This window comes from Nyctereutes procyonoides, unplaced genomic scaffold, assembly GCF_905146905.1.
Source record: "Nyctereutes procyonoides isolate TBG_1078 unplaced genomic scaffold, NYPRO_anot_genome, whole genome shotgun sequence".
Taxonomy (NCBI): domain Eukaryota; kingdom Metazoa; phylum Chordata; class Mammalia; order Carnivora; family Canidae; genus Nyctereutes; species Nyctereutes procyonoides.
Window position 1 is genome coordinate 58,142,000 of NW_026575043.1, and position 27,382 is coordinate 58,169,381.

Sequence of the window (27,382 nt, forward strand, 5' to 3'; positions counted from 1 at the left end):
CAAGATGGCGGCGGCCGGGCGGCGCGGGCCCGGGCGGCCGAGCTCCCGGGCTTCCGAGGTCGGCGCGGTTCCGTGAAGCGAGCCCCCAGGCCTCAGGCATGGGCTTGCCGCCGCGGGCCCCCCTGCTCCTGGGGCTTCTCGTTCTGCAGGGCGTCCTGAGGCCGCTGTGGGGGGACCTGGGTGTGTACCGCAGGGCCGGGGCCTGCAGGCCGGGGCGGGGGCGGGGTTGGGAACGAGGCGTTTCAGGGGCCAGACTTGGGACCCCTCACGGAGTCCTTGCAGCTAGTAAATCCACCCTTCCCCTTCTTTCCCGCCTAGTTTTCATCCCAGCTTTCATCCGCATGACCGGCCCCGCGGCCAGCGCGTCCCTGGTCGGACGCACCGAGGATGTGACCGTGTCCCTGGCCCTGCTGCAAGACAAGGAGGGTAAAGAGTCCGGCCCTTCCTGTGGGGAGGGTGGGGGCTGGGCGGCCCACGGAGCCTGGCCACGTGGCATCCTGGGAGGTGGCATCCTCGCGGCGCCGGCCGCCGGCCACTGCAGAGTCGGCGTGGGAGCAGGGATGGGGGGCCGCTGCGGACCACCGCTGGCCGACCGAAGGGTTCGGTGAAAGCGAGCTTGGGGCCGCCATGGCTAGCATCCACTGAGCTGTCCTTCCCCTGTGCTTTAGGTGCATCACCGTATTTTCCTCGTGAGAACAGTAATATCCTTTCATGTCCTTTAACAAATGAAGACCCTGCAGTTCAGAGAGGTTGTCACTTGTCCAAAGTCGCACAGCTTATGAACGGCCCAATCCTCATTCCCTCCTAGGGAGCCTGAGTCCAGCATGCATGCACCCCCTTAGCTGCATCCTAATCCCGCCTTGCATCCTAATCTTCTCTCCTATAGGGTTATTACCGGTTCCTGCTTGTGGAGTGCTGACTAATGAGACAGGAGAATGGAGCTTGACTGTGACCCCTAGCGTGGTAAGGTCAGAGGTAAAATGTCCTCGGTTAGCACTCATGGACACCTGCAGTTAGTGTTTCTGCAGGGCTTTCTTGGTTGGTCAAGATACATAGTTTTCCCTCTGCTTGGAACTACCATGAAACTGTAGGTTATCAGTTCCAGTGGACACCCACCCAACTCAGTGGGGCTCACCCTAGATTCAGGGATCCTTGGATGAGTTTCAAGAAGTTTGTGAACCCTCTGAAATTGTCTGTAATGTTATTTGTGTGCCTGCATTTTTCTGAGGAGAGGGTTGCCAGCTCACATCAGATTATCAAATGGATCCATGACTCAAAAATCTTCATAAGCCACTGGCCTCACCCAGCTCTGATCTTACATGTAAGAATACTCAAGCCCAGGGATCCCTGGGTGGTGCAGTGGTTTAGCGCCTGCCTTTGGCCCAGGGCGCGATCCTGGAGACCCGGGATCGAATCCCACGTCAGGCTCCCGGTGCATGGAGCCTGCTTCTCCCTCTGCCTGTGTCTCTGCCTCTCTCTCTCTCTCTCTCTCTGTCTATCATAAATAAACTAAAAAATAAAAAAAATAAAAAAAGAATACTCAAGCCCAGAGGAGTTAAATATCTTCCATTTAATAAATGTTTTATTGAGTGCCTAGTATGTGCAAGACATCAAATCTGGAGATAAAGGCTGAGAAAGGCAGACTTTGCTTATACCGCAGGAACTAGGGCTGTTTTCATTGACTTTTGTGTGTATTTCATCTGCTGATATGCTGGTAGGATGATAAAGTCGCTAAAAAGGTGCTGGGCATACTGAGTTAATTTACCTGACAGACCTATGTTTAGGCTTCTCTAACTCTCCAAAAGTTGCTTGCTTTTCTGTTAAACTGAGGATTAGGAATCAGGGCTTGCATATTGCCCAGGTTTACAGGGTAGGATCAAACAGAATGATGTGATCTTTGTATATAGTTCTCCTGTTGTCAAGTGAACTGAAGCTGATATGTATTGTGTTTTCCATTATGTGTTCTTAGAATTATTCGTGCTATGTTGAGTCACTTTATTTATTTATTTATTTATTTATTTATTTATTGTTGAGTCACTTTAAAAGGGACAGCACGTTTTCCTTTCAGAATGCGTTGGATGTGACAGTGAGGTTGAAGAGGGGTCTGCAAAGGTGTTTCTCTAATGAGACGGATTCCTTCTCAGAGTCCCCGTGTATTGTCCAGACTCTTCTGGTTTCAGCATCTCGCAATTCATCCTGCTTAGCACATCTGCTCATTCGAGTGGAAATTTATGCCAACTCTTCTTTGGCCCATAATGCATCAGGTTAGTAAAGTCTTTGACAATAAAAACATTCATGCCAGACATTTTCTGTCAGATTATAAGCATATGACACGCAATCTGTGCACTCTGCTCTTGAATCAATTTTACCTTTCTAAAAAAACAAAACAAAACAAAAAAAAAACAATTTTACCTTTCTAAACATACTTCCTTTTTGCTTAATTTTCTTATTTTAGAAATTTATAATTTGTACTATTTTACTTAATTAAGACCTATTTTATTTTGTGCTATTGTTCATATCCTTGTAGATTACCTTCAAGGGAGAAAGAGAAGTTTGTTTCTGTGTATTGATTCTTGTGACTCCATCTTAAAACCAAAAACAACAACAACAAAAAAGAAATGAGGGAAAGATTAATGAAGTTTACAAAACAAACCGAAAACCCACAGTAAATTTTCAGTCAAAGTTGCCTGCCAGATCCCTTTTCAGAGGCAGCCTCTTAATTTCCGCTTATGGAGGCGTGTGATATTCTTTTTTTTTTTTTTTTTTGGCGTGTGATATTCTTTTGTTTAAAAACAATACACACACATGCACTAATAACATGCAATTTACTATTCTATTCTATACCTTTTAAAAATAAATTCCATATAAATGTAGTTTCACCTATTTTTTTTAAGAGCTGCATAGTATTCCCTTGTGTGGCGATACCATTGTTTGACTAGTCTCTTACTGATGGAATTTAAGGCACTTCTAGCTTATGATGTATAACTAGCACTATAGCAGATATCACATGTTTTTGGACATTAACATGGCAGTGTTCTGAGAACAAGAGAATGTAGATGTGCCAATGGTGCCATCGCCATGTTCCCTATGTCCTGCAACCACCTCTAGCATTTCTTGCCTTTATGATCATCCGGAATGAAGGGAGATGTGTTCCTCCTTAATAGCAAAGGTCTGTCACTTTGAGACTCTCACACTGGTACTTCTATCACCTCACTGTGGTCCTCCTTGTGATTTTGGAAGTGGAGGAGGATTAGGTAAGTTAAGACAGTGCCATTCAGCCGGCTACTCTGCCCTCATTGTGCCAGCATGGAAAGATCTCCAAGATAAATCTCCAACTGTGGAAAGCAGATACAGATGGGTACATATAGCATGGAGTAAGAATATATATTTATATTTGCATAAAGAAGTTCTGGAAGGCTCTCTGAGAACCTAACCATGTGGGACCGTTTTGGAGAGGGATGTGGGAACAGGAAGGGGCTGGCTGTGAGGACTTCATTGTGTACCTTTTTTAGATCCTCTTTTTTGGACATGTGAATCTGTGACCTAATTAAAGGTTTAAAGTTTTGTTTTTAGAAGAAAAACATTTTCTAATATCTAAAATTCAAAACAAAACAATAATATTCTGTGGGTGCTTAAAACTATGAGAGGGATTAGCTATACCATTTAAAGTAGTGGCCTTTTTTCTTTTAAAAAATATGCTTAACTATATTTAGGTAATATCTCAGAATGTCTTTGTACAAATAGCCAAACTTAGGAAAATTAGAGTCTTTGTATATTAGTAATTATGAGATGTCTGCTTTGACCCCATGAAGGTATGAAACATTTTGCACCCAGTCACACAGAGCTCAGAACAAGAAAAAGGATGGAAGGACAGATAGGAGGTATGTGGTATGCCTAGTAACAGTAAGCTAGCAAATGGCATAGGAGACATATAGATAGATATACAGGCATCTATCTATATATCATATAGTAAAACCCTACTCTAAAATGCCTTGTTTCTGTCCCATGGGTTTGATTACACTGATGGTCAGACCCTTGCCTGGCCTGAGTAACATAATCTGTTACTCAGACCTTCTCATTCCTGACGCATTGACTTACTGGGGTTCTACCATTATATAGCATAGACTATGTAATTAGCTGATCTTTAGATGCTTCAACTGTCACATTGAAGTTAACTGTTACATAGAATCTGAAGAAGTAATTGCTACATAGTTTTCAACATGTACCAAATCTTGGGGCAAAAGTGAAATTCAGGGGCCACTTGGGTGGCTCAGTTGGTTAAGCATCTGTCCCTTGATCTTGGCTCAGGTCTTGATCTCACAGTCGTGAATTTAAGCTCCGCATTGGGCTACGTGCTGGGTGTGGAGCCTACTTTAAAAAAAAAAAACAAAACACAAAATTCAGCAGACTTAAAATTTTACCTGATAAATTATTGCAGAGAAACTGGAAAGATTACTCTCTGGATTCTGAGTTAGGAGGTTGAAATGCAATATAACATAATCCTTTTCCAATCCATGTAAAAATTATTAATTTCCCCTACACTTTCACACTTGAACCAGAAAAAGGATGTGAAGAGTTGGGTTTGTGGTGCAATGGGACATGAGGCTGAACAGGTAGCATGATTAGAAATAATCTTGTGGCCAAATAGGCCCAGATAAGCTGTCTGAAATGTCACCGTGGCTTTGGTTTTATCTGCTGGAAGAGGTAATGAATTTGAAGGACTCAATGCTTAATGTCAGTCCGTGTTATGAAAAGTGATTCTTCAGCATGTTGAAAAATAAAATCTGCGTTATATTTATCCCAACTTGTAAATTTTAGTCACTTAATTATCTTTAAGATCAACCATGACTTTCCATTTATTGTAACTAGCCTATTTTCCTATATTTGGGTCTTTGTTGGAGTAGCAGATAACAGGCCTCAGATAGGGTTTACACATAGCTCAGGGATTCCTTACTGTGTAATATTTGGTCCTGGTGATTAGTAAAACAATGGTTCAGCTTTCTTTTGAGTGTCAAAAAAATGTGGCAGTGCTTCCTCAGTGTTTCATAGCTGACGCAGTGTTTCTGTTGTTGTACTTTTCAGAGAATGTGACTGTTATTCCCAGCCAGGTGTATCAGCCCCTTGGTCCCTGCCCTTGTAATCTGACAGCCAACGCCTGTGACGTTCGCTGCTGCTGTGACCAGGTATGCCCTGCCAATGACTGATTCAAAAGTTCTGATGCCCGCCCGAGAGCATGTGGACAATACCAGCAGTTCCCCACCCCCAGCTTTTTGATGGATGGGCTGTGAAAACTCAGATTGTGTTTTGTGCTGCAGATTGTTTTCAAAATGAGTTTTCTTACCTAGTCCCATCAGTCTAGTTTTGGAAGCAAAAAAATGTATCTCTTTGGATAAAGTCACAATTGAGACGATTATACCGAGGGGGTGGTATTTATTTACTATCTTATTGAGAAGCCTTTATGGAAAGATCAAAAAGAAGGAAAAGATACTGGTTCAGTGATTTTATTTTTATTTTTATTTTTTTTGGTGAATGTGTAAAGGTAGGTGTACAACCCTCCCCATGACCTAATTTGAGAACATTTTCATCATCTCAGAAAGAACACTTTTTTGTGTCCTTCTGCAACTTCTGTTCCCAGTGCTCATCCCTGGGCCACTCTTCATCTGCTCTCTGGCTTATGGATTTGCCTGTTCTGGACATTGCATGTAAATGGATTCCTACAGGTGGTAGCATTCTGTGTCTGGCTTCTTTTACTAGGCATCTGTTTTAAAGGGTTCCACGTTGTGGCAGGTGTCAGTGGTGTGTTCCTAATGGCCAAGTCACACCCCATTGCAACCCTACTCTAAAATGCCTTGCTTCTGTCCCATGGGTTTGATTATACTGATGGTCAGACCCTTGCATTGGTCTATCCATGCAATGGATGCCATTGCCATGCAATGGCAATACATTGCCAATCCGTGTTTCAGATGATGGACATTTGGATTGCTTTTGCTTTTTGGCTGTTATGAATAAAGCTTCTGTAAACATTTGTATGCAAATTTTTATTTGGACATGTGTTTCCATTTCTCTTGGGTATAGTACCTAGGAGTGGGATTGCTCTGCTCTATGGCAACTGTATGTTTCACTTTTCCAAAGTGGTTCCTCCATTTTACGTTCTCATCAGCAGAATGAGGCTGCAATTTTTTTCCCATGTCCTCACCTTCATTTGTTATAATAATCTTTTTGATTACAGCCATTCTAGAGAGTGTGAAGTGGTATTTCATTATGATTTTGATTTGCCTTCTTTCTTTCTTTCTTTCTTTCTTTCTTTCTTTCTTTCTTTCTTTCTTTCTTTCTTTCTTTGTTCTTTTCTTTCTTCCCTTTTCTTTCTTTTGATTTTATGTATTTATTTGACAGAAAGGAGTACAGTGTTTCTTTTTTTTTAATTTTTATTTGTTTATGATAGTCACAGATTGAGGGAGAGAGAGGCAGAGACATAGGCAGAGGGAGAAGCAGGCTCCATGCACCGGGAGCCTGACGTGGGATTCAATCCCGGGTCTCCAGGATCGCGCCCTGGGCCAAAGGCAGGCGCCAAACCGCTGTGCCACCCAGGGATCCCGAGTACAGTGTTTCATAGCTGACGCAGTGTTATGGGGAGCAGCAGAGGGAGAGGGAGAAGCAGATTCCCCACTGAGCAGGGAGCCTGATGTGGAACTCGATCCCAGGACCCTGAGACCATGACTTGAGCCTAAGGCAGCCACTTCACCAATTAAGGCACCCAGGCGCCCCTGATTTGCATTTCTGTAGTAGCAAGATAATGTTGATCATCTTCTCATGTGCTTCCTGGCCATTCCTATATCTTTGAAGAAATGTCTATTGTAGACCCTTTGCCCATTTTTAAACTGGGTTGCCTTTTTATTGTTAAACTGTAAGAGTTCATTATACCTTCTGGTTACTAGTCCCAAATCAGGTATGTGATTTGCAACAAACGTCCCCTGTTGGGTAGGTTGCCCACTTTCTTGTTGGTGTCATTTGAAGCCCAAGAGTTTCTTAATTTGCTGAAGTCTGATTGATCCATTTTTTCTTTTGTTGCTTGTGCTTTTAGTGCCATATCTAGGAAACCATTGCCCAATCCAAATACATCTTTCTAATCCTTCTTTGAGGTTTAAGAGATGCAAAAGAGGCATGTTTGCTGGGGCCCTAGTCACCCCCATTTACGGTTGAGTGCAATTATGTTGTGGTTGGTTTTACAAAACAGAAAAGGAAAAAGCAGAAAAGCAAAGTTTAGGGCCTTCATTTATATTGTAATTCTCATACTAAGAATTGTACTTATAATAACAATTATATTTAATTTAAAAATAAGGAACATCATAAGTCAGTATTAATAGAACTGTTAAAATGGTGTTCTCTTCCTCTTTCTTCCAGACTGCAGTACTGTGTCCTATTTCTAACTTCTTGCATGTTTGTCCTATTTGGTATCGATGTAGACAGCACCAACCGCTGGCATTGCTTAGTCTTCTGGATCAGTGATGTCTTCGGGGGGCTGCTACTTACTGCTTTAAACATGGTCAATTTTTTAATTGAATTGTTCTTATTTAAAATTTACTTTTCTATTGTCAGTAAACAAGGGATTCAGGACATAATTAACTTTTAACTCTCAATCCTGTATGAAACAAGGAAGAATATGGATGAATAACAGAATATAGGAATAAAGTCACTTCTTGATCACATTGATTGGGTTGTGTTCTGATATGGCGAGGGCCTTAATTAAGGATTTTTTTTTTTAATTTTTTTTTTATTTTATGATAGTCACAGAGAGAGAGAGAGGCAGAGACACAGGCAGAGGGAGAAGCAGGCTCCACGCACCGGGAGCCCGACGTGGGATTCGATCCCGGGTCTCCAGGATCGTGCCCTGGGCCAAAGGCAGGCGCCAAACTGCTGCGCCACCCAGGGATCCCCATAATTAAGGATTTTATAGAGTATGGACTATTTGCCCCAACATAAAGTTTCTTTAGGATTCTAAGGATTTGGATGGTGATGACAATCAAAAAGAGAAGTTTACTCTGTTTTATTCCCCATTTGGAGTCTATTCCATATTCTCTTGTCGTCGTCTTCTTTTTTTTTTTTTTTTTTTTGGTGGACACATACTATGTTCCGAGTAAGGATGTGGTTCCCTGGAAGGTTTGAAATTCCTGACTTGGAGGCTCATAGGGAATTGATGAAGAAATTCCAGCAGGAGGGACGCCTGGGTGGCTTAGTTGGTTAAGCTTCTGCCTTGGGCTCAGGTCATGATCCCAGGATCCTGGGATTGGGCCTCACCTTCTGCTCCTTGCTCAGTGGGGAGCCTGTTTCTCTTTCTCCTGCCTGCTCATGCTCTCTCTCACTATCTCTGTTTCTCTCTCTCAAATAAATATCTTTTAAAAATAGATTATAGCAGCATTTTACTTTGTGTGAGCACAAAGCACCAGTACGCTGGATGGAGATTTGTTCTGTGCTTCTTCAGTGGTGTACTGCTCTGCCAAGAGCTGACAACGGGCACTGCAGAAGCTTCTGTCTACTCACTGCTGCTCTATATTTCCTCCTAAGGAATGCTCGTCAGATCTAACAGAGCTGTTCAGAGAGGCCTGTTTCACCGGCGTCTTTGGAGGTGACGTCAATCCTCAGTTTGACCAGCTGTGCTCTGTGCAGGAGCCCTACCGGACCCCAGGCTGGTTCCCGTTCCTGTGTGTTCAGTCCTCGCTGGCCAACTCACCCTTCCTGGGCTACTTCTATGACGGCTCTGTGTGCGTGTTGGGGTGCAGCCCTTGGGTGCTCATGACCTCTCCTGGGCCCATATAGCCCTGACTTCCTCGATTTGCCATTCAGTTCTAGAGTTCCATTAGCAGGTTTATTTTGTATTAAGTATTTGAAAGAATTGGGCCTCACTGAAAATAAATTGGTTGATACCGCCAACAGCTAATAGTGATTATCTGGGTTTGAGAAAGGAGTGGTGGTCTCCCGGGGGTCTTGATTCCCTTTCTTGTACCTTTCCATAATGTTGAAATTTTACCACTTTATTATTATTATTGTTGAAGTAGAATTCATGTAACAAAATTTGCCACCAGCCACTTTCAAGTGTACAATTCTGTGGCTTTTAGCCCACATATTATTTTTGTAATTAAAAAAAGTAAAACAAAAATTAAAAGAAGAATTTTTCCTAGCTGCAAATATTAGTGATAATCCTTCTCATTGATTTCCAGTTCCTCTAGGCAGCATATTGCCTCTGAAGTACATCTGCATACTGATTACAGAGACTTTTCAGACTTCGGTTACAAACAAGGAGATCCAGTCATGACTCTAGACAAGGCATATTTGACCATTCCGCAGGTAATAATTTCCATTTTAATGTGCTAGAGTCTTTAAAATTTTTTCCCATCCTGTTGTTAATTTAACTTATACTGCTCTTAAAAATGTTACCCTAAGTTACTTATTTTTCTCCTGTGGACTTCCCAGGGACTCAATTCTTTATGGTCTGTGGATTTTATTTTTAACAGTCCATCTTAGATTAGCCACCATCTCTGCTACATCTCAGAGTGAACTTACCAACTAAAAGACATTCTATAAATTTCCATGGAAATAACTACCATTCTGAACTTCTGTTAGTTTTAACAGCCAATTTTTAGTAAGCTAGAAGTATATAATTTAATATTCCACAACTTTGAGAAATATCTCAAGGCTAGAGAATTTTATATGAAATCTTTTTTTTTAAGTCCAAAATCATGAGGAAAAAATATTTGTGGGAAGAAAACGTAAGAGTCTAAACCATCTCTCTTCACTGTTCAGGGAATCCATTTTAATGGTTTTAACAAAAATCTGGTTGTCCCAAGGGAGAGAAAGATTAAGTTGAATATAATCATGTTTCTGCAAAGTAAATGGAGCAGGGTGTTTTCTTTGTTTCTGTTAAATATTTCTGCTCCTCAACCAGTAGCTTCCAGAGTTTGATTAGCAAATTAACTAAATATTTTATTTGTTGGCCATCTAGTCAGTGAACTCATTATTGTTGAAACTAACCCAGCAATAGGAGAAGAGTGCAGAAAGAATGCCTGTATAAGACACTGACCTATATTTTGTGCTTTGAAGAGAGGTCATAGCCCTGTTGGGATTTCCCCTCACCCAGGTGTCCCTGGCTGGGCAGTGCCTGCAGGATGCGCCAGTGGCATTCCTTCAGAATTTTGATGTTCTGTGTGCTACTAATTTGGACGTATACCAAGAGCAAGATGATATTACCAATGTGAAGATCAAGAATGGTGCCGTAGGAGGTATGTTACATTGGTTTGAGAAAAGAACACAGGGCGCCTCATTCGGTTAAATGACTGAGTCTTGATTTTGGCTCATGTCATGATCTCACGGTCCTGTGATAGATCCCTGCATCAGGTTCCCTGCTCAGCAGGAAGTCTGCTTCTCTGCCTCTCCCTCTGCCCCTCTCCTTGAGTGTTCTCTTTCTCTCTCAAATGAATAATGAATAATGCTTTACAAAAAAAAAAAAAAAAAAAGAAAGAAAGAAAGAAAAGAAAAGAACACAGACCTGAGTGTCTGTCTACATAAACTGATCTCATGAGGATATGAATCACTTCTGCTGGATCAACTTTAAATATTTCAACTGTCAATTGAGGAAAATGTTTTCTTCAGAAAAAGTCCAGTTCCTTAGGGCAACACATTGCATATTAGTTCTTTAAAAATGGAGGTAAGCTTCATATAACATAAAATTAACCATGTTAAAGTGTATAGATAGTGGCATTTAGTACCTTCACAGTGCTGTGCAACTACCACCTCTGTTTAGTTCCAAAACATTTTCCTCTCCCTAAAGGAGACCCTGTACCCCAACCCCTAGTGACCACTCATCCCCTTTCTGTCTCTGGATTGGCTTGTTCTGGACTTTTCATATAAAAGGAATCCTATAATATGTGGTCTTTTGTGTTTGGCTTTTTTCACTTAGCATCATGTTTGCAAGGCTCATTCTCGCTGTGGCATGGATCAGAACTCCATTCCTTTTTATGGCTAAGTCCTGTTCCATCCTGTGAATATATGGGCCACATACATCATCTGTTCATCCTTTGTTGGGCATTTGGGTTGTTTCCTGCTTTTGATAGTTGTGGTTGTGCTGCTATGAATGCCCATGTACAAGTGTCTGTGTGGGCACCCATTTGCATCTCTCTTGGTTGTATCCCCAGTAGTGGGATTGCCAAGTCATGTGGTGAGGAAACTCCAGACCGCTCCTAAAGCAAGCACACCGTCTTCCATTCCCGCTGGCAGTGGACTGCATATTTGTTCCTGTAGGAGAGTAGCTCTCCGGGTCACTGTCACTGACTTTGGAATCTCTTCCTTAGTCATTACCGGATGCCAAGAACAGTGGGATTCCCATGATTGGCATTTTGGGAGCGAGAGAGTTTTGTAGCTGGCACATAGGTCAGACACAATTACTGTATTTTCCTGGTAAGCTTTCACTTGAATAAGTAAATATGATCGTGTTGGGCCATGTTGTCTTCTGGAGGCTAACTTCTTTATCTTTTTAGGCATCGTTCAACCAAAAGTAATCTATGAGGAAGCAGCCGACCCAGACAAATTCATCACCAGTACAGGTATTTGAATTCATGCTTTTATATTACTTCTACAGAAATATGTAGTTCATTTCTTATAAGTAATATGTAGTCCTAGAGGGAAAATACATTTTTATTAGGAATTTACAGAGGTTCACAACAGTTAGAATTTTATTTCTTCCCTGTTCCCTGTTGCCTTGTTTCAGAGCAATATTTGTGCCCTGGAGCCAGCTCCTCACAGCTGTGAGTTAATGTGGACTCCAGGGTCTCTGCTAGTTTTCAGGGCCTGTGAACATTTTCTGAAATATTTTTCAGGGAGCCAACATTTATGCTTCTTGCTCTCTTTTCTTCTTTTTCTTATTTATTTATTTAAAATTTTATTTATTATTTATTCATGAGAGCCAGAGAGAGAGAGAGAGAGAGAGAGAGAGAGAGGCAGAGAGGCAGAGACACAGAGACACACGCAGAGGGAGAGGCAGGCTCTACACAGGGAGTCTCTTGCGGGACTTGATCCAGGACTCTGGGATCTTGCCCTGAGCCAAAGGCAGATGCTCAACTGCTGAGCCACCCAGCATCCCCCCCCCTTTTTTTAATAACTAAACTTTGCAGTTTTTTTTTTTTTTTAAAGATTTTATTTATTTACTTGAGAGAGATTGAGAGAGCACGAGCAGGGGGGAGAGAGAGAGAGGCAGACTCTCCACTGAGTGGGATGCCCAATGTGGGACTTGATCCCAGGACCTTGGAATCATGACCTGAGCTGAAAGCAGATGCTCAACCAACTGAGCTACCCAGGCACCCTAAACTTTGCATTCTGATGCAGCTAAACAAGTTATTCAGAGTTTCACTAATATTACCAAGATTTTTGTTGTTAATGAAAGATATTTGTGTTTCTTTACAATGTGTCATAATTCTCAAATTTATTCATTTATCAAACCTTAGCAAAGTACCTACAATAAAAAAAAAGTACCTACAATATAGTAGTGAGCTACATAGCAGGCCTCTGCTCTTAAGGGCCTGACATTCTGTAGTCCTTCATTTTTGACATTCTTTTGAGTGTGTGCTCTGTATTGTGCTATGAGCCGCATTCTGGGGGTACAGAAATAGAAAGGAAGGGCAGACCTCACCCAGGATATTGTGATGTTGTAGAGGAGGTGGCCAATGCTGATTTGATGGGGACAGTAATAGACTTGAACCCAAGGAGGGTCATTAATTTATGAAAGCATTTTTTTATTTGTAGAAATACTTTTCAGCAATGAATCAACCTCCAGAAACGTGAACGTGGAAGAACATTATATTTTCAGATGGAATAATAATACAATCAGCGAAATAAATGTCAAAATTATTAGGGCAGAAATTAATGCCCACCAAAAAGGTAACTTTGTTGAGGGCAGTGGGAATGTATTCAGTTTAAAACATTTTATTCTTTCTTTAAGTTTCTCATAATTATTACATGTAAAACTAAGTCAGACTTGTTTCTTATTTGTATTTGTGATTTAAGAGAACACTTTTTTTCTTTTGCATGTCAAAATGTAATTATACGGTAAAGAAAATAACACTGTGGGGGATAATTTCTCTTCCTAGTGAAATGGTGCACATTATATTTTTATTTTGTTTTATTTCTAGGGATCATGACACAGAGATTTACAGTAAAATTTTTAAGCTATAATAGTGATAATGAAGAGGAATTTTCTGGAAATCCAGGTAAGACAGTATATGTCAACTGCTGATCCTACAAACATATTTCGATTCAATACTCTTGTACTACTATGATGATTGTTAAGTAACTCTATAATTTTAGTTTGTGACTCTAACCTTTCTCTTTGTTTTTTGTGACACTGTATTCTTTTTCTGACAACAACTTTTTTTTTTAAGATGTTACTTATTTATTCGTGAGAGACATAAAGACAGAGAGGCAGAAACATAGGCAGAGGTAGAAGCAGGCTCCATGCAGGAAGCCGGATGTGGGACTCAATTCCGGGACTCCAGGATCATGCCCTGAGTCAAAGGCAGACACTCAACTGCTGAGCCACCCAGGCATCCCATGGGTTATTTTATTTTATTTTTTTATTTTTAGGATTTTATTTATTTATTCAAGAGAGAACCAGAGAGAGAGGCAGAGACATAGGCAGAGGGAGAAGCAGGCTCCATGCAGGAAGCCCGATGTGGGACTCGATCCTGGGATTCCGGGATCACGCCCTGAGCCGAAGGCAGACACTCAACCCCTGAGCCACCCAGGCATCCCTTTGTGTTGTTGTTTTACATGAAGTGTCCTAGATAGTTACAAGTTGTTGTAAATGCAAAACATTCTTTCTCATTAGGTACTAGTCTTTTGGGGAAAAAAAAAAAGTAATTCTTTTGAAGTGTTGGTAAAATTAGCTTTTTTAAGGAATAAGAAGCTATGGAAGATGAATTCCTAACCTGGGATCCATGGAAAGACTTCACTGGGACTGTGAACAGTCATGCTGCACATTTTGTAATTATGTACAAATATAGCATCACTGGATTTGTTGTATGTTTATTTGCTTCTTTAATTCACTGTTGCCTCCTCAGCACCTAAAACATTAGGGAGAACTTCATATCCAACATGCCAGCTGCTAACCATGCAATGTGGCCAGTGGCATATATGGAAATGATACTTAGATATATTGAGTTGAATAAAATACATTATTCAAATTAACTTCATCTACTTTTTCTCTTTTTTTAATGAGAAACTACTAGAAACATTTTTTTAACGTCTAAAAAATTCTAAAAATGTGTCATATTTTAAAGTCACATATGTGGTTTGGGTTATATTCCTGTTGGGCAGCACTGACTTAGACCATAGTACGTGTTCAGTAAATATATGTTGGATAAAATATCATTGTTTTTTACAAACTTGTCCCTTCCTGTTTTTTTTTTTAATCATTTTTTTTCAAACACTTTATTTATTAATGAGAGACACAGAGAGAGAGTCCAGAGACTTAGGCATAGGGAGAGGCAGGCTTCATGCAGGGAGCCTGATATGGGACTTGATCCCAGGACCCCAGGATCACCCTCTGGGCCAAAGGCAGACGCTCAACCGCTGAGCCACCCAGGCTTCCCTTGTCCCTTCTTTTTTACTATTCTTAATCAGGCAGTAAGTAACCACAAAGGAATAACTTTAAATTTTTCGTTTGCATGATTTTTCAGTCTTTGTATAAATTGATATAATAATGCATGATCCATTTTATATATATATAACTTTTAAATAAGATTTTAGTGTATTTGTTAATGTGGAGTTTTGGGTTTTATTGTTGGATTTCAAAGCAGTCTTCTGGGATGTAAGAGTTTTCATTTCATAATTTAATTTCACAGGATTTTCTGAGAAACACCATCAGAAAATGTGAAAAATGTTGATGCCCTTGTCAAAAAAGATTAAGTTGATTACAAGCCAGAACTGATGAGCTTGTGAAATAGTTTGTGTGTATATACAGCTATTCATTCTCTAGCACCTTCTGAGGCAGGAAGGGTTTTAGGAGGAGTATACAATGTGGGGCTTATTCTCAAGGAATTAACTCTCGGGATCCCTGGGTGGCGCAGCGGTTTGGCGCCTGCCTTTGGCCCAGGGCACGATTCTGGCGACCCGGGATCGAATCCCACGTCGGGCTCCCGGTGCATGGAGCCTGCTTCTCCCTCTGCCTGTGTCTCTGCCTCTCTCTCTCTCTCTGTGACTATCATAAATAAATAAATAAATAAAATATAATTAAAAAAAAAAAGAGAGTTAATTCCTTTTTTTTTTTTTAATTTATTTATGATAGTCACAGAGAGAGAGAGAGAGAGAGGCAGAGACACAGGCAGAGGGAGAAGCAGGCTCCATGCACCGGGAGCCCGACGTGGGATTCGATCCTGGGTCTCCAGGATCGCGCTCTGGGCCAAAGGCAGGCGCCAAACCGCTGCGCCACCCAGGGATCCCAGGAATTAACTCTCTTAATTGGAAAGACAGCATCAGGTCACAGAAGCAACACAGAAGAATACAAGATAATAAATGAGTGCTGGGCAAAGGATGGATACTCTAGAACTTCAGAGAAGTGGAATGTTGACCACCATCCACCTAAGCTTCCCATTCTTAAGGACGTGTGTTAAGTATCTAGTACTGCTGGTTCTGATCTCAGAAGTGCTGGAGAAAAAGCAGAGTTCTGCCCTCGGCAAGTTTCTATTTTGGGCTGTGTGGAGGAGATTGTACCTCGGGAAGTAGATAGTGTGGGCTGGGAACAGGAATAACCCGGGGGCGGCCAAGGAGGCAGGAATGAGTCCCAGGCGGAGGTGGGCAGGGGCAGAGGAGCGGCCTGTGGGGAGGCCGCTTGTCCAGGAATGCTGAGAGGTAACGTGGGAAACATGAACACCATGCATGAACCCTGATTGCATCTTGGTTTGTAGAAATAGCTCTAAAACAGGTTTTGGGGACATGAGGAAATAGAAGTATGAGCTAGATATGATTTGATTATAAGGAATTATTAATTTTCTCAGGAGAAATACTGGTATGATGGTTATTTAGAAGAATAGCCTTAATTTCAGGAGACTGTGTTGCTTAATTTCAGGAGCTTTTAGAGGTGAAGTGTTAAGTCTACAACTTATTTTTAAAAGGTCTTGCTAAAAATAAATATGTATGTAGATGCTTCTGTAATATAGAGAAGACAAATATGGCTAGATATTCATGGTTGTTGATTGTGGGTGGTATTCCTTTCAACTTTAGTGTATATGTGAACATTTTCATAACAAAAAGGTGGAAGCAGTAAGGCAGGTAAATAGGAGACAACGGGAATAGGACCTGAATCAGACCAGGAGTGGAACTGATTTGCCAGTGAACTACTGAAAGGTTGCTTTGGTCTAAGTCTCCTTTCAAAGCCCCTGTGTCCAGTAGTAGTGATCACTCAGCGGGGTACCCTGGCCTGCTCTGCAGCTGATTCCCTGGTGTGAGGGGCCTAGGACTGACTCCTGCCTGCTCCTTCCTTTTCAGATTTTATTTTTTAAATTTTTCTTAAAAAAATCACATAAATATCTTTGTTAAAAAAAAAACAAAAGAAAATGAATGAAGATGGTATCTTCTCTCAAGTGTATTCTGACTTCGCTTTTCCTGTGTGTTTCCTTTCGTTGTGTATTCCTCTTTTATACTATCTGACGAGGTAGCACTTGCTGTGTTAGGTTAACTTTAGCTACTTCTCATTATTGCCTTTGTCTAGGATACCAACTTGGCAAGCCTGTTCGAGCTCTAAATACCAACAAGATGAATAATGTGACAACTTTATACCTTTGGCAATCAGGTAATCTGGTTTGGTAATATGGTTTGCTCTTTGATAAACTAGAATTGAAAATATGGCCTTATTTTGAATCTAATCAAGTACTTAATCACTTTAAATTCCAGTTGGTTTATTTAGCTGGAGTGGGGGTGGCAGGGAGGGTGGAGGAGATCGTGCTTCTACACCTTTTTTTTCAGGTTTGTTTTTAACTTTGACATTGTTTGCTCCTGAAGTGATGGTTATTTGTAAGAGAGATTTAAATATGGAGTTGGCTGGGGCACTTGGGTGGCTTAGTTGGTTGAGCATCTGACTTCTTGATTTTGGCTCAGGTCATGATCTTAAGGTTGTGAGATCAAGCCCTGAGTTCTGCTCTGCGATCAGGAAGTCTGCTGGAGATTCTCTCCCCCTCTGCCCCTCCTCCCGCTCATGCTCACTCTCTCTTTCAAATTTATATATAGATATATAAATTTATAAATATATATATAGTTGGGTGGAGAGTCTCTTGTCATTGTTGCCTGTAGCCCAAGATGGCACTAATTGGAGATATGACCATAGCTTTGTTCCAGACTATGGAAAATCTTTGCACTGGTGGTGATTACCTGCATCTGCCACAGGCATTAACTTTCTTGCTCAGAATAAACCATTGATCCTGGTCCAGGTATTCTGATACAGAGAGGCACCTTTATTCAGCTTTGAAAGGATTAGAGTAACAATGACCTCAGTTCTCTAGAAAACTAGAACTTTATTTCTGCTGATTGTTTTCTGTTTTCCAAGAAAAACTTTGAAGTATTCCTTAACTTTAATTTACCAAAAATAGTAAGAGGATAATCTTTTCATTTTCTAGCTGGAAGGGGTTTGTGTACATCAGCAACTTTCAAACCCATTTTATTTGGAGAAAATGCACTATCTGGATGTCTTTTAGAAGTTGGGATCCATGAAAACTGTACTCGACTCAGGTGAGCATTGCTTTGGTGAATCTCCCTGCATTCTGAGTGGTTTGCTTAAAATGAATTCACTGCATGAATACTAAAGACAACATGAATGTGAAAATCTATAGTCTGAATAAAAATCTTGTGTAAAAGTGGTAGTGGACAGGAAGGACAGTTTCTTTCTTTCTTTTTTCTTTATTTATTCATGAGAGACACACAGAGAAAGGCAGAGATGTAGGCAGGAGCAGAGGCAGGCTCCCTGCAGGGAGCCCAATGTGGGATCCCAGGACCCTGGGATCACTCCCTGAGCCCAAGACGGGTGCCAAACCATTGAGCCACACAGGTGCCCAAAGGACAATTTCTTTAGAACTGATTAAAGGGCGCCTAGATTGTTCCGTTGGTTGAGTGTCTGAATCTTGATCTCAGCCCAGGTTTTGTTTTTTTGTTTTTTGTTTTTTGTTTTTTTTAAAGATTTATTTATTTTTATTTGTGATAGAGAGAGAGAAAGAGGCAGAGACACAGGAGGAGGGAGAAGCAGGCTCCATGCCGGGAGCCTGACGTGGGACTCGATCCCGGGACTCCAGGATCACGCCCTGGGCCAAAAAGGTAGGCGCCAAAGCGCTGAGCCACCCAGGGATCCCTCAGCCCAGGTTTTGATCTCAGGGTTGTGAGTTTGAGTACAGTGTGGGGCTCTATCCTGAGTGTGGACCCTATTTAAAAAAAAAAAAAAAAAAAAAAAAAGAATTGATTCAAACATCGGTATAAGGGAAAATAGAATTCTTTTTTTAATTTTTTTTTTTTTTTAATTTTTATTTACTTAGGATAGTCACAGATAGAGAGAGAGAGGCAGAGACACAGGCAGAGGGAGAAGCAGGCTCCATGCACTGGGAGCCCGATGTGGCATTCGATCCCGGGTCTCTAGGATTGTGCCCTGGGCCAAAGGCAGGCACCAAACCGCTGCGCCACCCAGGGATCCCAGAAAATAGAATTCTTTCTTGGGACTAAAGCCCTTCCATCCATATTTATGCGGTTGCTCAGCTGAAGTCTCTTCATTGTTGGAACCCAATACTCCTAGAAAAATGAAAAAGTCATGAGGCAGATATAATTGGTATGATTAATATGTAAAGAATACATAAGCCTTGTTATATAGTGTATAAAGAATTTTGCACTTAATTGTTTGGATGGCATTTGGAAAGTTTTTATGGATATGCATATGCATTTTTAAAAAAATTGAGCTGAAATTCATATGACATAATTAATAATTTTAAAGTAAATAGTTCATGGGGGACCTGGGTGGCTCAGTCAGTCAGCTCAGGTCATGATCTCAGAGTCCTGGGATTGAGCCCCCATGTTGGACTCCCCGCTCAGTGAGGAGTCTGCTTCTCTCTCTCCCTCTGCCCCTGCTTGTGTGTGCTTTCTCTCTTTCAAATAAATAAAATCTTAAAAAAAAAAAACAAAAAACAGGGATCCCTGGGTGGCGTAGCGGTTTAGCGCCTGCCTTTGGCCCAGGGTGCAATCCTGGAGACCCGAGATCGAATCCCACGTCGGGCTCCCAGTGCATGGAGCCTGCTTCTCCCTCTGCCTCTCTCTTTCTGTGACTATCATAAATAAATAAAAATTTAAAAAAAAAGATTTTATAAAAACAAACAAACAAACAAACAATAAAGTTAAACAGTCCAGTGGCATTTAGTGCATTCATAATGTTGTACAACCACCACCCCTATTTAGTTCCAAAACATTCTCATCTCTGTAGAAGAAAGCCTGTACCCATTAATTATTCCCCCCTCCCCTTCCCCAGCCCCTGGCAACCAGCAGTCTGTGCTCTGTCTCTAGGGATTTACCTGTTCTGGCATTTCACGTACACGGAATCATAGGATAGGTGACTTTCTGTGTTTGGCTGTTTCCACTTCACTTCATGTTTTTTAAATTTTTTTTTTTTTTTTTAATTTATGATAGAGAGAGAGAGAGAGAGGCAGAGACATAGGCAGAGGGAGAAGCAGGCTCCATGCACCGGGAGCCTGATGTGGGATTCGATTCCGGGTCTCCAGGATCGCGCCCTGGGCCAAAGGCAGGCGCTAAACTGCTGCGCCACCCAGGGATCCCTCACTTCATGTTTTTGAGGCTCATCTGTGTTGTCACAGGTGTCCGTGCTTTGCTCCCTTTTATGGCTGAATCCTGCTCTGTCATGCGACTGTACTACACTTTGTTTATCCACTCGTCCGTTGTGAACATTTGAGCAGTTGCCACCTTTGGCTGTTGAATAGTGCTGCTGTGAATGTTCCCATACCACTTTCTGTTTGAGTCCCTGCTTTTAGTTATTTGGGGCATCACCCAACAGTGGAATTGCTGGGTCATATAGTAATTAGGTATTTAATTTTTCAAGGAATCACCACATTGTTTTAATTGGCTGCACCATTTTATATTCCTATCAGGAGCATGAGAGGGTTCCACTTTGTCCAATCCTCCCCAACACTTATTGCTTTCTGTTGTGTGGTTGTTTTTTTTTTTTTTTTTTTTTTTTTTTTGCTTTCTGTTGTTTTTGATAGGAGTCATCCCAGTAGGCCTGAAGTGGTATCTTGTTGTGGTTTTTAAGTATATACATTCTTACATCCATTTCATCTATAACATATCCTGAGTAGTGTAGTCCTTTGGGAAGCAGGGAAAAGATGGGGGAGGTAGTAAGCAGGGAAGTAGACTACAGGTGAAAGTTACCAGCAAGGCTCCTGATCATGGGGAATAATGCTGGAGTCCACAGAGTCTCCCCTGCAGTTTATAAGGTTTGTACCTGCCAATGACATTATTGGAAAGGAGGGATGGTAAATACCAATTCTTTTTTTTTTTTTTTAAGAGTGGGAGAGAAGGTGGGAGAAGGAGAGAGAGAATCCCCAGGAGGCTTCACACCTAGCTGTAGGGCTTGATCCCATGATCCTGAGATCATGACCTGAGCCAAAATAAAGAGTCTCATGCTCAACTGACTGAGCCACCTAGGTGGCTGATAAGTTCCAATTCTTAATCTTCACTTAATCTTTATGGCTCAAAATTCTAGCTGAATAGTTAGGTTCTTTTGCTCTTGGATAACTCTGGCCCATAAAGTTATCCTAGTAACTTGGTATGTGATTTATCTACCCCAAGTTTTAAAAAACTCAATGGAGTCTGTGAACTATATGGTATCACCATAGGTTACTAACATTTAAAGTCCTAAAAGATTGGTTCCATAGGTCTTCCCCTAGTGGCTTAGGTTCATCCTGGAAAGGCCATCGAAGAGAATACAGATGCCCCACCAGCTTTTAATGCCACTTTCTCTGGCAGTTTTTATTTGGGCACCCCGCAAGCATAACCTGAATACTCCCTGGCAAGGACTTCAGGATAAGACCTGCTGGTCACATGCTGAGACATGTCTTACTCTCTTATAGGGAGAATGCTGTTGAACTACTTGATTCATTAATACAAGCAACTCATGTTGCAATGAGAGGCAACTCTGATTACAATGATCCTAGTGACGGCTGGCTTGAAATAATACGTAAGTCAAAGCTGTAGAGATGTGCAGCTAACTTGTTGCTGAGAGTATATGGTGCTGGCTGTATGTGGGAGCCCATGCAATGGGTCTTTTTCCTTCACTGTGGCTCAACTGACATTTGTTTAGAGGTTAACCGTCCAGGCAGCAGGCTCTTCTCATCTTTTACCTCTTATTCATTATGCTTTTTTTTTCTCTGTATTTTTTTTCCTTTTTTGTTTTTTGAGAGGAAATCCACATGAAGTTCAAATTACCCGGTTGTTTTATGAGCTAACAGTCTTTGTAAAAGTCTAAATGAAGATTGAAGATTTTCAGTGCATTTCAGTTTGCATTGCTGATTTTGATTGCTAGGAATATGAGCAATTGAGACCAGAGTTTGTAATTTATAAAAGCAGTGTTGTTAATATAAAATAAGGTGATTGGGACGCCTGGGTGGTTCAGCAGTTTAGCGCCTGCCTTCGGCCTGGGGTGTGATCCTGGAGTCCCAAGATCCAGTCCTGCATCCGGCTCCCTACATGGAGTCTGCTTCTCCCTCTGCCTGTGTCTCTGCCTCACTCCCTGTGTCTCTCATGAATAAATAAATAGAATTTTTTTTTTTTAAAGGTGTTTGGGGGCCCCTGGGTGGCTCAGTCAGTTAAGCATCTGATCTCAGCATCCTGGGATTGAGCCCCGTGCCAGGTTCTCCGTTCAGTGCGGAGTTTGCTTCTCCTTCTCACTCTCCCTCTGTGCTCTCTCTCTCTCTCTCTCAAATAAGTACATAAAATCTTAAACAAAAGAAAATAAGGTGATTGAAAACATGATGGTGAGCGAAAGAAGCTACAGAAATGATCACTAACGACACATTGCCATGGATACAAAATGCCCAGAACAGGCCGACCCGTAGGGATGGAAAGCAGATTGGTGGTCTCCAGTGGCTGGTGCACTTGGGAGCAAGTGAGGAGTGACTGCTAATGAGTAGAGGGTTTTTTTATGAGGCAATAAAAATGGAATTTGGTGATGGCTGTGCAAATCTGTGAATATACTGAAAACCATTGAATTATACACTTTAACTGGGTGAATTGTATGGTGTGTGAATTGTCTCTCAGCACAGCTGTTAAAATAGAAAGAAGTTAAGGTGTAGCAGATAAGGACAGCAGGCACCACCTAGGCCAGATTGAAAGACTGGAGTCCTGTGCCTTTGGGCTGAGGCATTTGCAGCTTTGGGCTGGCAGGGGATAGAGTGCGAGGAGGTAGAATGTATGTGGCATAGGCAGTGGCCGGGCCTTGCCACAGCAGGCTCAAGTTCACCTTCCGATCTAAAACATCTGTCTGGCCATTGAGCTCCAGCTCACTCAGCTTGTCAGTGCAGAAGCTCCAGGGCACAGTTTGTCGTGGTAGAGCTGGAGCCAAACAAACCCAGCATTCCAGTCTCTTTGCTATCTTCCCAGCTGGCAAATCAGGGGAATCTTGATTGTGTAAATGTGCTAACGGAAGAAAAACTGCTTCATTGCCTTGTGGGGCCAGAAAGAGTGAATTGGTTCTGCAGTATCTGCTTTCCTAGTCCCCTCCTGTCACTGAGGATACTGCTGTGCCCCGCAACTCTGCCCAGCTGGTGGTATGCGGCTTTTTGGATCCTGCTTTCCATACCCCCTTAGGTCACTTCCACTCAGCAGCCTGGAGTTCAAACAGAGGACCATCCAGACACGTACCTGTGCTCTCCTCACCCCTTGTGATTTGGTTTGGATCATTATGACACCCTGGTCCCCTGCCCTATTTAGGGGGTGAGGGATCATGTAATACATCTGTGGGCCAGAAGTGCCCCATATCACTCTCTGACTTTGAGAGGAGTCCTGGAGGCCATGGGGTTCTCAGGCTGTGATTTACTGATCCTCCTGTGCCCCATGCTCAAGTCACTAGGCCCAGAGTTAGATCTTCATTTGGAAACAGAATCCAGAGGTTGGGGCCTGTCAGTCCCTGGGCTTTGCCACACAGACCAGCTGGATGGCTGTGGAATGCCCAGGGGATGGAGGGAAGGAGTCAGTAAAGTACCTAAGTAGAAAGAATGGGGGGTTTGAAGATGGAGAACCCAAGGTGGTTAGGTAAGAAGGCTGAGGTGATGACATTTGACACCTCAATGCCTTCAAAGTGGATGCAGTTGTCTTCTATGTTGTGTCTAAGCCAAAATCAACCCTGATCCTGGTTGATAAATAGAAGAGATGTTGAACACGTGCACTGAGGAACAGGAAGTTGGGAGTCACAAAGAAACTGCCACCGACTTCCAAGTCCCTCCAGCAGCCCCTTACAACTTGCCCCTACCTCCTGTAGTTGGCATCACTGTTTTTCCCTTGAAGAGCCAGTTTTCAAGATGAATGAAAATTAATTTCTTACTCACTTTCATTCTCTTCCATTGGGTTACCCTATGGCAACACAATAGGAAAATTCTTCTTCACTATTTAATCTGTACTCACTGAAGTTGTTAGCAGGGCCCTTAAATGTCTTAAAGGCTTGTACTAGAACAGTGACCGCATGGACTCAGTCTTGTGGCGTTTTACTGCAACTGTGTAGTATTTCTGCTAAAACCCTCGAGTGAGCTTGGAGCTTGGGAACTGAATTAGGATTTATGGTTTCATGATGTGGGTCAGGGATTTTAAAATTCCAGTGACTGACTTACCATACAAGGAAACATTCTGAACATGAGGGGTGGTAACATAGTTTTGGAGTGACAATACTGAGAGCCTATTAGGGTTGAAAGACGTGTTCCTGTGATTCCTATTCTAATAACATTTCCCACTTTCCCCCCCTATCATGGCACTGTAGGTAAACTGTTATTATTCTTTCCAAAATGCACTTGACATTTCTGTAGGTGTGGATGCCCCTGATACAGTAGATCCGTCTGTTGGTGCGAACGGCAGCTGCATGGACATTCCCACCCAACTGCACATCCGCATCCTCATCTCAGATGCTGGTGCGGTAGAAGGCATTACTCAGCAGGAGATACTTGGCGTACAGACAAGGTAGGGATGCATCTTGGATAAGTGTAGATTAGAGAGTCAGCAAACTTGTAGGTACTCCAAAGAATAAGGAGATGCAAATTTACAATCTGATTGTATATTTACAAACTCTAATTATCAGCCACATGACTGTATGTATAAATGAACTGTGTTATCATCTGTGTGGACTTAATGGTGACTTGTTCCCACAGGTATCTATGAAGCCATGTGTAAGGGATTCTGCACAGTCTTCAGGGGGTGCAAAGATGAAATCCAGGAATATAATGCTCCATGGATGCTGAGCAGGGAGTATTGTGGGGAGGGGACTTCCCGAAGGGGAGGAAGAAAGGGGATGGCAGGCTAGGTAGGCAGAAACGGCAGATGTTGACCGGCAAACACAGCAGATAGGACTCTTCTGAGAGTGATGATGTGTGTGTGTACATGGTGTGCATGGCTAGCTCTTGTTCTTATACTACTGTTTACTGTTGTAGCGGGATGATTGGCCTGTGAGGTTCACCATGCTACTCTCTCTCCTTGTGCACACAGTGGGAAGTTTACATTGTCAATGGGGGCAAAAGCACTAGTAGAATTTGAACCTTCTTTACGAGAACCCCAGTTTATACTGTTGTGGGCAGTTACACTTGATGCCCTTACCAGACTAGAAATGAAGGCTGGATGTGTTAGCTACGTGATCTGTCCTCCCAGGTTTTCCTCAGTGAATTGGCAGTTCCACTGCGGGCTCACCTGTGAGGATAAGGCTGACCTTCTCCCTGTCAGTGCTTCTGTCCAGTTTATTAAGATACCTGCACAGGTACCCCGCCCACTGTCAAGGTAATCCAGTTGACAACCTTAATTGATGTTTTTAGGAAATAGAAAAATATGTACTTGGAAAACGTGTTTTGTTGTGCTGACTATAATCTTCTAAAATGTTTCATAGATTCCAGATCAATTTTACAGAGTATGACTGCAACAGAAATGAGGTGTGTTGGCCGCAACTCCTATATCCACTGACCCGGTATTATCAAGGTAGGGTAAAGCTGATTTCTGGAAGGGTTATCATTATGTTTTGCCAACTAAGATATTTTTTAAAAATACATACATGTCACAGAAACTTAAAACACATAGAAAGGGTTTTCAATGATTTACTAATAAGGTTGTCACTTAGAAATTATCACTCTTATGGTTTGGTTTATTTCTACCTAAATAATTGCCCAAAAAGTTAATAAGAATTTTTGCTTCATTTTCTTGCAGGGGAGCCTTATTCTCAGTGTGTGGCCAAGGGCTTACTATTGGTATCCTTCTTCATATTAGCTGCATTTCTCAGTAATCCCTGGACCAGAACATGTAGAGCTTGAAATTTACTACCTGGCTTCTTACAGACACCACAGATTTTCACTTCAGTGATTTGTCCTACTCCTGTGTGCCTCTCTATAAAGTTGTAATAAATGCAGTGCTTTATTTTTGTAGAATTCTTTTTTTTTATCAAGTGCACTGTTACTTTAATTCACATATGTAACTATTCAGATGTGCAGGGCAATGCAGAAGAGACATTCTCATTGCTGGACCAGACTGAGCAAAATGCACAAGAGGGTCAACTGTGTAAATAAATGTTATTAGAAGCTTTACTGTATCACAAGTGACTGAAGTCACAGGAGTTTTGGTCCACATGTTATTCTTACCTTGGAAAGTTAGTATTTTCTTTACATTTTTATATATTTTTGTTGAACTTGTTGGTTAATTTCCCCTATTCCAAAGAAAGAATTAAAAATTCATAAAGCCTTCAAAATGTATATACTATAAAATGTATGTATTATTCTGTGTATATATATATATACACACACACACAAAATAAATGGATGAGGAAAGATGTGGAGGCCGAGGGAGGGGAAGTAATATTGGGAGGAGAGGAAAACAAAACCAGGAGAGAAAAGAAGCACATACCAAAGACCTTGCATATAGCTAGGGTAGACTCCTAATTTAGTTTTCAGTTTACAAAAAAACCCAAGTGTGATTACGTACAGGAATCATAGGTCCATGGATTTAAAATAAACTGGTTCTCAATGAAGGACAGTTTTTCCTAGTTGAGGCTTGAGAGAAATTCCTCCTGTGGCTCCTTACTAGAGGACAGATAGCATGATGCAGGGGTGGGTCTGGATGAATGGATGTCTTCAACCACAACCCGATCATGGCCACATGGTAAACCTCTGCGTTTTCTTTGTGGACCAGACAAATTTAGTCATGTTTCAGATGAACTTTTTACACTGTCAGTAAGCCTAATTTTGAAAAGTGACTGTCTTCCCTTTCACACTCTGATGGAATTCCTGATGGTGCCTCCTGACTTCCCGGACACATCAAATGTGTTGTTGTATTTTCTAGGGTAAATCTGTAAGCCTAGTTCTATTTTTTACTGATTCATATTAAACATGTAACTAATGACATAGTTTTTCCCTCAAGTACCACTACATGCACCGCATTGAGAAATACTAGATTCTTCCCCTTCTGCTTCTCTTTTTTTTCTTTGATTTGGATCTCTGTGGTCCAAGTGATTACCCCATATAGGAAGGAGTAAAATAATTGTCTTTTGTCAAGGAAAAGGAAATACCTGCTGACCAATTAATTGTAGTGATTCAGAAAGTTTTTCTGTGGCAGTTAACATTACTGGAAAATTCACTTAAAATTTTCAAATGACAGGTAACTGAGCCTGATTTTGTGGACTTTGTTAGGATGACTTTTGTAGGTGAGGGGGAAAAGCTCACCTTGGCAGAAGAATGGGATCTGAGGGATCTGCTACCTGGTTCTAACTTTTCTAGGTTTGTACATTCATATATGCATCTGAGAGAGATTTACCGAGTGGCTACTACACGCTGAGCCCTGGAGATGCCACGTCGATGTCCTTTGTCGGTGGAGCTTACATTCTAGCAGAGGGGAAAGCCTGCCGTAAATACAGACGAGATGATTTCAGACAGTGGTAGGTGTGGAGGAGAAAATGAGACAGGGCTGGGGTGGGCGACTACCTTAGCTAGGGGTCTGGGACAGCTTTAGGGGCAGGGGCATTTGGGCTGAGCTCGGAGGCCTAGAAGGGTGTTCCGGGCGGAGGCAGGACTCGAGGTTCAAGCGCAGCGACCTGAGAAGATAAGGCCCGTGCGGCTGGAGCAACCAGGTC

The 27,382-nt window shown here is 41.9% G+C and overlaps 1 protein-coding gene across 5 annotated transcripts; it reads left to right on the forward strand.

The window, feature by feature from the left end:
• Positions 1-25,688, forward strand: TCTN2 (tectonic family member 2). 5 transcript variants are annotated; one of them, XM_055323199.1, is made up of 18 exons: positions 1-180; positions 319-426; positions 887-975; positions 2,069-2,264; positions 5,083-5,183; positions 8,563-8,759; positions 9,216-9,342; positions 10,133-10,274; positions 11,529-11,594; positions 12,790-12,924; positions 13,176-13,253; positions 16,751-16,831; positions 17,652-17,763; positions 18,233-18,342; positions 24,093-24,243; positions 24,925-25,050; positions 25,157-25,245; positions 25,471-25,688. In XM_055323199.1, exons 1-18 carry the CDS (start codon positions 99-101, stop codon positions 25,572-25,574), a joined length of 2,094 nt encoding a protein of 697 aa, XP_055179174.1. In that variant the 5' UTR covers positions 1-98; the 3' UTR covers positions 25,575-25,688. The 5 variants fall into 5 exon arrangements, 4 of the variants coding, with proteins under 4 accessions (XP_055179174.1, XP_055179175.1, XP_055179176.1 ...); XM_055323200.1 differs by lacking the exon at positions 18,233-18,342 and adding an exon at positions 21,150-21,256; XM_055323201.1 differs by having other exon boundaries at positions 887-963.
• Positions 25,689-27,382: the final 1,694 nt, after the last annotated feature.